The sequence below is a fragment of the Bufo gargarizans genome, chromosome 5 (genome assembly GCF_014858855.1).
Source record: "Bufo gargarizans isolate SCDJY-AF-19 chromosome 5, ASM1485885v1, whole genome shotgun sequence".
Classification (NCBI taxonomy): domain Eukaryota; kingdom Metazoa; phylum Chordata; class Amphibia; order Anura; family Bufonidae; genus Bufo; species Bufo gargarizans.
In genome coordinates this window covers 141,677,165-141,689,391 of record NC_058084.1, presented here as the reverse complement: position 1 = coordinate 141,689,391, position 12,227 = coordinate 141,677,165, and the positions used below count along the sequence as shown (strand labels likewise).

General features: G+C 40.1%; 1 protein-coding gene across 1 annotated transcript in view; it reads left to right on the top strand.

The window, feature by feature from the left end:
• Nucleotides 1-12,227, top strand: part of DLGAP1 (DLG associated protein 1) — a 278,071-nt gene that overhangs the window by 256,493 nt on the left and 9,351 nt on the right. The window contains exon 9 of the mRNA XM_044294017.1: nt 944-1,096. Within this exon, the coding sequence (XP_044149952.1) occupies nt 944-1,096 (153 nt within the window). The remainder of the gene's footprint in view (nt 1-943; nt 1,097-12,227) is intronic.

Genomic DNA, 12,227 nt, shown 5'->3' with positions numbered 1-12,227 from the left:
AAAATAGGCAAATGATCCTATTTACACTACGACCTAGGTCATGCAACATACTCTCTTCTTGAATTAGGACTGCAAATTCTTGTTCATACAGAGATTTCGGAGTCTACAGTATCTGCTGAACTGTAGCATTCTTGTGCCAAAAACAATTACTTTCATACTTTAGGTTACTCTACTTAGGATAATTTTAACATCTGTGTTTTTAAATACCACATTCTGTTATGGCAGAGGAACAGCTTCCCAGATTTCATAGCCGGCATAACCAGATTCTGCTGTTCACCGCTGGACACCATTGACTACTACTACAGTGAAATCTGGTAGGCTGTTCTTTGGCTGGAACAGCCTGCTAGAGTTAAAAACGCAGATGTGAAAGTAGCCTTAGCAGACAATACTTGCAATGGAGAGAGATGTATTAGCAGCCATGACACTGTAAAATATAAATGTTAAAGAGACTGAGACCAGGAACCAATGGTCAGAAGGTCTCCTCTTCAGAGCATTCCAGGTCCAGTACTGAGTTCCCATCTCCGGTTGTCTGTATATAAAGGGTTTCTCTTATGCCGATTGTTGTAGGCCTCACGTCTCTACCACCTGGTTATCATCTGTTATAGTCAGATGAAGCTGTTCCTGGCCTTATTAATGACAGACCATCTAATGAATGGACAAGTTGGGTTTACCTTGGTATTCTGGCTCTTAGAGAGAGCTCTGAGTGAGGAGCCACTTTGTGATAGGGTCCCTTACTCAAATCATATATCCTATCAGGGCATATATGTAAAAGGCATGTCCTGATGGGACAACCCCTTTAATCTAATTGGACCCTGTTGTATGATTTTTTTTCTATGAAACTTTTTTTTAGAATTATATATCACTGCCCATTTTAGCAGTACATAGCAACAGAGATGCCATAGAAATGTACCAAACATAATCAAATTGTGTTTATCTTTGGCAGAACCCCAATGCACATCCAAGGCCTACTTCTCAGGATTTAGCTGGGTTCTGGGATATGCTACAGTTGTCAATAGAGAACATCAGTATGAAATTTGATGAACTTCATCAGTTGAAGGCCAATAACTGGAAACAGATGGACTCTAATGATAAAAAGGTACGTGACCTATACCAGAGCCTTTTTGCTGTATAGAATAAATTCCAACTTTGAGTTGTTACATTTTTCCTATATTATCAGAATACAACTATAGGGATTTTATAACCAGTTGAGCACATATAGAACAAGGCTCATTCCTCTGTGCCACACCGGTTGACTGGATCTCAGTATGGCCGAAATGAATTGTTTGCAATGGCATTTTATTCTGTTGAACAAAAAAAAATAGGCTTGCGGTATATTTCGGTGTAAAGCGCAATCATCAATTTACTTGCACATTCTAGGAGGTGCTACCAAGAAAATTAAGGAAGCACAGAAAACACCACTGAACCTGGTATTCACTACAAAAAACAGCAACAAAAACTGCAAAGGAACCTCTGCCATCCTTCAAAACTAGGACACAATAAACCCTTTAACTTATTACGTGTAATTATTTTTATCTTTTTGGTGGGGTGTTCATTCTCAGGTAATATTTTAATATTTTCCCTACAAGATGAATCATTTGCCGATTGTAAAACATTTCACTTCAGATGCCGATCTGACAAGGTCTACGGTTTTTACTTACTGCTCTTAACAAACTACCTGGAAAGTTGGGCTTCCACTGATAACTATCTTGGATCCTCCAATACATTTCTCAACCCTATCTCATTCAGTTTTGTAAGGTGGTGTTATTGTAATTACTACTGTAAGAGAGCACAATTTTGCTATAACTTTGGAATAAGTATATCAATGTATGTAGCCAGTATCTAACTAGGTTTTTATCTGTTTAGTTTTGATATACTGTAGAAGCAATCAATTTAATATCATCTAAAACAGAGGCCCACAAGTGATGTGATCTAGTACCTTGGCACTTTATATTTTAGACTACTTCAAAAGGATAGACTCGAAGAAGCAATTGAGACATGACATGCATTTTCGTGGTCTCTTTTGGAATATTAGACTTTTTTTACACCACATTTGTCCCATGCACTTCAGGCATATTTCTTTTTGTTTTTTAAGGGGTTGTTTGGGTGTTTAGAACAGGGATGCCTAACCTGCGGCGCACCAGCTGTTGCAAAACTATAACTCCCAGCCTACAGTAGGGCATGATGGGAGTTGTAGTTTTGCAACAGCTGGATGGCCGCAGGTTGAGCATGCCTGGTTTAGAAAACCAATTTTAAATTATTCTTGGAAATTTTTACTTGATGAGAGTCCCCTGTTTGGGAGCGTCTCTTAATCTGGAGAACCTGCCAGGCCCTTGCATAACCCAGGCAGCCCATTGGGACCTGTGTAATACTTTACTTGTGGTGCTACAGGGGACTGAACACTGTGATTAGCTTATCTTCAGGGGAACGTTATAATAAAATAAGATTGTGAATAATAATAAAATATACAGTACAGACCAAAAGTTTGGACACACCTTCTCATTCAAAGAGTTTTCTTTATTTTCATGACTACGAAAATTGTAGATTCACACTGAAGGCATCAAAACTATGAATTAACACATGTGGAATTATATACATAACAAAAAAGTGTGAAACAACTGAAAATATGTCATATTCTAGGTTCTTCAAAGTAGCCACCTTTTGCTTTGATTACTGCTTTGCACACTCTTGGCATTCTCTTGATGAGCTTCAAGAGGTAGTCACCTGAAATGGTTTTCACTTCACAGGTGTGCCCTGTCAGGTTTAATAAGTGGGATTTCTTGCCTTATAAATGGGGTTGCGACCATCAGTTGCCTTGTGGAGAAGTCAGGTGGATACACAGCTGATAGTCCTACTGAATAGACTGTTAGAATTTGTATTATGGCAAGAAAAAAGCAGCTAAGTAAAGAAAAACGAGTGGCCATCATTACTTTAAGAAATGAAGGTCAGTCAGTCCGAAAAATTGGGAAAACTTTGAAAGTGTCCCCAAGTGCAGTCACAAAAACCATCAAGCGCTACAAAGAAACTGGCTCACATGCGGACCGCCCCAGGAAAGGAAGACCAAGAGTCACCTGTGCTGCGGAGGATAAGTTAATCTGAGTCACCAGCCTCAGAAATCGCAGGTTAACAGCAGCTCAGATTAGAGACCAGGTCAATGCCACACAGAGTTCTAGCAGCAGACACATCTCTAGACCAACTGTTAAGAGGAGACTGTGTGAATCAGGCCTTCATGGTAGAATATCTGCTAGGAAACCACTGCTAAGGACAGGCAACAAGCAGAAGAGACTTGTTTGGGCTAAAGAACACAAGGAATGGACATTAGACCAGTGGAAATCTGTGCTTTGGTCTGATGAGTCCAAATTTTAAATCTTTGTTTCCAACCACCGTGTCTTTGTGCGACGCAGAAAAGGTGAACAGATGGACTCTACATGCCTGGTTCCCACCGTGAAGCATGGAGGAGGTGTGATGGTGTGGGGGTGCTTTGCTGGTGACACTGTTGGGGATTTGTTCAAAATTGAAGGCATACTGAACCAGCATGGCTACCACAGCATCTTGCAGCGGCATGCTAATCCATCCGGTTTGCGTTTAGTTGGACCATCATTTATTTTTTAACAGGACAATAACCCCAAACACACCTCCAGGCTGTGTAAGGGCTATTTGACCATGAAGGAGAGTGATGGGGTGCTGCGCCAGATGACCTGGCCTCCACAGTCACCGGACCTGGTTTGGGGTGAGCTGGACCGCAGAGTGAAGGCAAAAGGGCCAACAAGTGCTAAGCATCTCTGGGAACTACTTCAAGACTGTTGGAAGACCATTTAAGGTGACTACCTCTTGAAGCTCATCAAGAGAATGCCAAGAGTGTGCAAAGCAAAAGGTGGCTACTTTGAAGAACCTAGAATATGACATATTTTCAGTTGTTTCACACTTTTTTGTTATGAATATAATTCCACATGTGTTCATTCATAGTTTTGATGCCTTCAGTGTGAATCTACAATTTTCGTAGTCATGAAAATAAAGAAAACTCTTTGAATGAGAAGGTGTGTCCAAACTTTTGGTCTGTACTGTACTTGGTTGGCTTTGGTTGGCTTACTTTGTGACAGAATTTTACACCAGAATTGTGGCGTAATTTGGGCACAAAAGTCACATCTTAAGCCACGCCCAATTCCCACTGAGCTTCACCCCTTTCTCCTGAAGCCACTCTCCATTTCTTGCTAGGTGCAGATCGTTTCTCCAAACCTAGGTGCACTCACACAAGTAAATGTGGGACCTTAACTTTTATCATGTTTTGTTCCTTTTAAGAGGAAATTAAGTGGCTATTATTATTAGGCTTAGTGGCCAGTGCGAAAATGATTTGTACTTATCATTAGTTATTGGTACCTTTTCTATGGTAACAATATGTAGGATTTTAGGATTTAAAAAAAAATATATAGATAGTGAGGTAAATTGTAATATTTAAAAATACATTTAACATAAAAACTATAGATCATTTTTTGATGACACCTTCCCTTTAAAAAAATATAAATGCCATTCATACGAACACATTTTTCCAAATGATGGCACTGCAGTATAAATTGGTATAAGCCTTTACTGAATGTATACAATAAACAAAGGCCAAAAATGTGGTGCGAACACAGCCTATATAGGCAAGAAGAAATGGAGAATACAAACTCATGGCCTCCAGTATGTGTTGAAGTAATATGATACAGAATGCAGACTTTTATGAGGGATATTGAGAAAACACCTGAATGACGGAAGTTGTGAAACCTGTCCACATTTCCTGTTTGCTGGGCCAAATAACTGGACAGAAAACATTACGGTCATGGGAACGTTGTTCTAATAGTGTGTGGTGGCCGTTTACTATACCTCAAGTGAAAAGTAAAGTCATGTATTACATTTTAATAGGTGACTTTTCATCATTATTATAATGACTCATAGGATACATAGAAATTCTGTATATATCTTAGACTATATTCACTTTGACACTAGTAAATACATAGAAAACGAACTGAATCTCGCTATAACGTAAGAAATGTGTGAACAGATTATATGCACTAACATAAGAAGTCCAGTTCTCATGTCTGACACATGGCATCCTACATTTCTAGAGTTGCGTGACATTCCTCAAATATAGCAAAGGGAAGTATATAATGTAATACTGTATAATAAGTCACCAAATTCCTCATTGGGTTAAGATACTTTTCTTGGAAGTGAATATTTGGCAAACTTTATATGATTAGTTGGGGTATTTTATGATATGCGTCATCTATGTGATGCTGCAGTTTAAGCCTTGCACATGCACACACGGAAAAATCATACAGTAACAGTTTTACATATGGCCAACCATTCAGGAAATCCCACAGACTACTAAAGTCACAGTTAACGCATCTTTAATGGGTCACCTTGAACATCAGTTTATGTACAGATACTATTGTACATACACATTTTGGTAACTCTCGCTTTCATTACATATCTTGGTCTGACCCTCAGTTACATCTGGCTTTAAAAGTTTTGCTGCCTGATATTGGAAACAGTCAACAAGTTTGTCAGCAAACGTTGCGCTAAGAGCTTTTCTAAATTTCTGAAATAATTCTGGGATAGAAAAGCTGGCCATACACGAGACAGCTGACAACTGAACAACTTGTTTGGTGGAAAGCTTTCTCCCCGACACAAGGGGTACATTCTTGCAGTATAGATCAGAATGTCTGCTGATTCACGCGTTCGGCTGATATTTGCATACAGTATAGTCGCTTTTTCCAAAGTCACGTGCTGTAAATCGTCTGGTTTAGGGTGCATTCACACGACAGTAAGTGTTTTGCAGTCTGCAAATTGTGTATCCGTAAAACACGGATACCGGGCACGTGCGGTCTGCATTTTGCGGGACGCACATGGCCGGCGCTGTACAGAGAACAGCGGACAAGAATAGGACATGCTCCATGTTTTTTGCGGGGCCGTGGAACGGAACAACGGATGCGGACAGCACACAGTGTGCTGTCCACATCTTTTGTGGCCCCATTGAAAAACCGGCAAAACTGCGGAACAGATGCGGATCCATTTATACGGTCGTGTGAATGCATCCTTAAAAACTACAAGTCATAAAAATAATCTCTGAAGACATTGAACCAGCAAGGGCTGCTAAAAGATTTCAGCTCTGGGGCCTCCAGAATATTGAATGCCTAGGATCTGGATAGCATATGATCAGTGCAAGATAAGGGTGCATTAACACGACCGTAAGTGTTTTGCGGCCTGCAAATTGCAGACCGCTCATGGCTGGCGCTATATAGAGAATGCCAATTCTTGTCCGCAACCGTGGACAAGAATAGGACATGCTCCATATTTCTATGCGGAGCCACGGAACGGATGCAGATCCATTTATACGGTCGTGTGAATACACCCTTAATAATACAAAAAATTCTAAAAAGGTTTTTAAATGTGGATATTCACATGAAAGTCCCATATTAACAAATATATACTGTACAACTAATACGTTAACACAATAAGCGTATAGGTCTATTTAGGTTTAGTAGTCCATTAAAGTGCCTTGAAAGTGACAAAATACTGTGAGTAAAGGTATAGGATATAAAAACCTTGCAATCTACCTCAAAGGAAGCAATAGTCTTCCATCATTATAACTTATAGTCAGCACGATCGCAATGATTTCAAGAGTATTAGGATATGTTCACATGGATGTACCAGAGACATGCAAGAAATTACACATCACATCATGACCAGACACACTACAATCTACATGCTCTGCTACGTAAATGTGAAAAATCACTATATATTGAGTATTAGAATTAAGGATTTCTTCTGTAGACCCAAGATAAATGTTTCTAGATCAGTCTGTGATACACTTATTGGGCCAGATTTATCATTAGCTCAGATCAGAATAATGGAGTGAAAAAGTCCCCAAAAAGTCCCAAATGCTAAAACTGCGCACAAATTTGCGACTTTTTTCTGCTCTGCACTATGCTCGCCAGTTTTCTGAAAGTGGGCATGTTTTCTTATGTAAATGAATCTCTAGAGAGATTTACTATTGGGACTATTAAAAAAGTCGCAAAAAAGTCGCAATTTCACTCCAGTGAGGACCATGCTATGAGACTTTTTAATAGAACATGCGACTTTTTCATAAAAACGTGCAACTTTTTCGTAAAGATGTGCGACTTTTGTAAAGCTGCTTACTGACGGATAAACTGCTACCGTCAAACCACATTTATTACAGTCTTAAAGGGCCAATCATAAATCTAACTTGGCTAAAACTGACTTTAGCCATATGTGAAAGTGGAGTGAGCTGTCAGAGTAATGATAAATCTGGCCCATTGTGTTTTCCATTCCTGGGTATTGGTCACAAAGGACTGGATAGTGTGCCAGTGGGTTACTGAGGGACTGGTCACTATTCCAGTCTACATCTAGGCTAGGCACTTCTGTGTGGTATGACTGGGTGATATAATACATCAGGATAATTGCCACGTTTAGCTAGTCTCCTCATATGGGCACCTCACAGTCCTGTAATTCTGAGAATATTGGAGGTTTTCATGTTGTAAGTAGGTGATGTAGTAAGGAAATTGAGTCATATTGTGACTTTGGCAGCAGAAGAGTCAAGATCACCTCAATCTTTCCAAAATTCCCCAAGCATTTCCATGAGTAAAACACCTAGGGCCTCATAAATAAAAATGAGTGTGGACAAAGAGTGGAGAAGCTGCTTACAGAGACCAGTCATATTATAGGTATTCATTTTCAGGTGCAGTCTTCATCTGCACTAGTTTTTATACATGTGATCCATAAAATACGATATGTGCATCCTCCTTGCAGAGGGTCTCCGCAGTGACCTTGAGAAGGTGGGTCCCTAGGGAAAGAGAATACTGGCTGGACTACCTCTGTTCCAAGAAGTCTTCTCCACCACCCGATGCATGTATAATAATAAACTAGGTAGTTTGAAAAATAATCTACCCAGTTTTTTGTATGACCATAGGTTGGTTGAGGTGTTGTGCGCTGCTTGTGTTTATCTAGTTCAATCAGTCAACTGTATCTTGTGCCTCTTGTGCAGTTGGTGGGAAACTAAGGGCCCATCTTGCTCAGCGGCCCACCAGAGAATCACCTGTTCCTCGTGGGCCAGTCCGAGCCTGCCTCCTTGTACCATGTAAAGGATAAAAGTTTAATAAGATCCATACCAAAATGTTACATGGATACTGTTGCTTAAGAATGGGGCTACACGGCAATCTTGGCAGAACATTGAATTTGTTATACATGGATTTAAGCTGGGGCTACATGGAAATCTTGGCTGCGACACCTATTGTGTGACCAAAGATTGTTATGTAGCGATTAAAGTGAATGGGGTCGCAGCAGTGGTGTAGCTAGAAATGACTGGGCCCCACAGCAAAAATTTTGAACGGGGCACCCCCAGCAACTTCTTCATAACTCCCTCCTCCCGTGCAACAGCCACCCCTGTGGCTAGTTAAGATCGCTCTCTCAGATGAGGCCCGACAGCAGCTCTGTCCATTTCCTACAGTGTCTTTGTATATAATGTCATTTTATAATAATGTTGAGGGGCTCTGACAATAAAATCTTTTAGTTCTCCTCATGGTTGGGCCCCTTCTGAGTTTGGGCCCGAAAGCAGACGCTTCCCCTATAGTTACGCCCTTGGGTCCAGCAGTATTGCGATTCTTAGGTTTCAGCAACTTGTAAGTCGTGCTATGACCCCATTCAGTTGAATGACTGCACTGCTACACATCATTCTTCGGTCGCATGACAGGTGTTGTGGCCAAGACTGCCATGTAGCACCAGTATAAATCCATACATAGCAAATTCAAAGTTCTGCCTAATATTTTGATGACTGGGTATATTTAAGAAAGTCAAATATATTTTGAAGATCATCTTAAGATCTTGTTAGATCAGTTATCTTGAGACTACAAACATTTTCTACTGATATCAAACCATTGACTCATTTACACATTTGATAGCTTCTCTCTCACCAACCCTATCACTTTAATCAGATTCCACATGTAGACCACCGCTCTCACAACTCACCTGAAGTTTCCCAAGTGCCTAAGCTAAGTGTATATACTCATGTGTTGCAATTTCCTGCATAAGTCACTTTTTATGGAATGTCTCATATATTAATTTTATCATTTCGCATTCCAACACGAAGAGCCATACCATTTCATTGTTTATTTGGGTAATCTTGGAAAGAGGGTATGCAAATGAGCTCTTAACAAGCTCTCCCTCTAATGCTAAGTCAATGTTCGACCTTTTAAAAGGCCTTGACATGACTTGGATAATAATTAATCCAGCACCTTACCTGCAGAAAGCAGTTTCGGGGTAATTGCCCATCATCGGTGCAGAACAGAGAGTACTGGCTTAATTGCCTGAGAGGCCTAGGCCTGGATTTGGGGAGATATTGTATTCCCCAAAATTTGGGTAATCATTGCTCTTTAAATATGTGCTTCCAAATATATGTAATCCAACTTGGCCTGGCGCTCTACTGAGTTCAGTGATGACCCATTTGGTGACCATATTGGGTATATATTCTTAAAATGTCTATGGGGTAAATGTAACAAAATACTGCGATAAAACATAGAAAAGTCACAGATTTTCTGACTTCTGGCATTTGGGGTTTTCTAAACGTCTCACCACTGTGACAAAAAGTGGGTGGGAGGGGAGCGGGACCTCAACAACCCATCACATTTACTTATATGTGCACAGAAAATTGGTGGACATGACACCAGAAATCCATGCCAGCTCCATGTTGGTATAGGTTTCAATTTCTAGTGCATGGATCTCCCAAGGAGGTGCCAAAATTATGTCCTTTTAATAATGTTAGGACATTGTACGTCAGCATACTTTCTTATTAAGAGTGGCATCAGAAATGCTAGTCTTAATATATTCAAATTCCAACTCCATGAGCATGATATCCATGTATCTCCAATAACTTTTGAAATCTAAAAAAATATAACAAGCAGAAAAGCTGCCTAGTAACTTTCCGTATGACATCCTGTCTAGGTAACTATTATGTGAGGACATAAAGTTACATTGTACAGAAGTAGTCACAGGAAGGCATGATTATACTACACAAAAAACTGCTACAGGGCATACAACAACAATTATTAATAATAATGCAATAAAAAAATTAAAATATTGAAGTGGCAAAGGCTGTAAGGTGACAGAAGATACTGTGAGGCAAACTGACATAGGCAAATCACAATGTTCAACTGAAAATATTTGTTCATCCACCCGATTAATCTATAATAATGAACTACCCAGTTTTTTATATGGACACATAGGCTGGTTGAGATTCTATAAGCTGCCTACTCATATGTAGTGCAGTAGTCAGGTGCTACTTATACAAGGGGTAGGGAACTGGGGGTCCACACTTGCCTGGGGGCCCACCAGGGGATTCACCTGTTCCCTTGTGGGCCAGTCTGAATCAGCATGGCCTGTCTATTGCAGAGTTTTGCTAAATCCACATCAAAAGTCTACTTAAAGAGCTTATTGTTTACACTGTTTATGAACCTAGCCTAAAGGTGGCCACACACATATTAGACGAAGGTCAACAGGGCTGGTCAACCATCTGATGTGTATTAGATGTTCATCTGATGTTCATTTGGCAAATGTTGTAGAAGAAGAAGAATTAGGCATGATGAATTTTTACATTCCTATTCTTGAGTTCTCAAGGGAGATAAGCAGCTGCTAGAGGTAACTGGCAGTGACTCAGCGACGTGGCAGCTACTATAGGTGTATGGTCACTTAACACAGACAGTTTTCCCATCAATTTCTGAGAAGCTAGCTTCTGATTTATAAGGTTATTTATACATTTTGGGTGGAAAAAAGTACCGTAATAAAATACAGAAAAAAAACCCCCACCATAAATGTATACAAAATAGCAGTTGCCAGTTACCTGTTAACTATATGGTTTTAATACACAAATTACACTAATTAATTAGTCTTTTCTATCTTTTCTATTATCATTATCTTTTCTATTCCATAATTTTAAGTATTGGAATAGTTTTTTTTTATTCCATATGTATACATATATCTCCCTGCCATATATTTTCATGTGGTTCCTAAACCTTGGATTTATCCTGTGTAGTTTTCTGTAGAGTAATTCATTTATTTTTACGATCCTGATCTATTTATACTGCCACCGTCCATAACCTCTACTCTGGCATTGTTACTTCATAACTTTCCACCTAAAAGATCAAGCACACTCATTTACTTCAACGGACTGCTAGACAGGAACTGTTTTCCATTAAATAACAGAAACTCATAATTCTAACATTTTCTTTCTATTTAAAAAGGACCTTTCAACGGCCCTGACATTACAATATAAGTAGCTGGCACTGTTCGGCATTATTAGTAGATGCCATTGCTGTCATTTTTTTTCAGCTCCGCTGCTTTGTTGCCCTGCTGTGCCCCCCATTCTGGTTTTGCACCCTGTATGCTAATAGCATCAGTACAATGAGGAGGAGATGCCAGCTTTTCTCAGGGGGCATCTCTTTCTCCTTGGCTGTGAGCTGTCCAACCACAGCGGAGCCCGTCACAGCAACGGAGAAGGTGTGAAAAACTTTGTTTGGATGCTGCAAGGGCTTGCTGCTGGTGAGATTACCAATGTGGAGGGCTACAGTTCCTATGATGTGTCTCCCCTCTCACCCTTTCAACTTTCAGTAAAAATACAGAAAAAGTATCTACATCTGTCTGAATGCTCATCAAATTATGCCACTATAGCTCAGAAGTATTTTTTTTTCTTTTGTGTATCTTGCCCAACTCTACAGCAACTTTGTTTTGATGCTGCAAAGGCTTGCTGTTGGTGAGATTTCCAATGTGAAGAGCTACAGTTCCAATGGTGACTCTTCTCTCAAAAAGACATCATCTCTATTTACAGATTTATGCATGCCCCTTAAAAGGTGCAAGCTACTGCTGTAATTACTCACTGTATTCACACGGCATACTTCTGGTACTGACAGATTCCTCAGCTGTACCCTTATAGACTAGACACTGCATCGGCTACACAGCATGTTAAACATGGTCCCTCCTGACACAGGAAGTTTGGGGAGAGCAGCCAGAGAGCAGTGGTAAAAGAGGTATGATGTGTGTCACGATGTACTCCAGGGAGGAGGAGAGGGGAGAAACCTCATGTTCAATATACGGGATGTCACACAAGCAGGAGATATAACCAGAACGGGGGGCACATGGTCATGTGACTGCATATGAGGCTAGTTTACAGAGGCATATCAGCT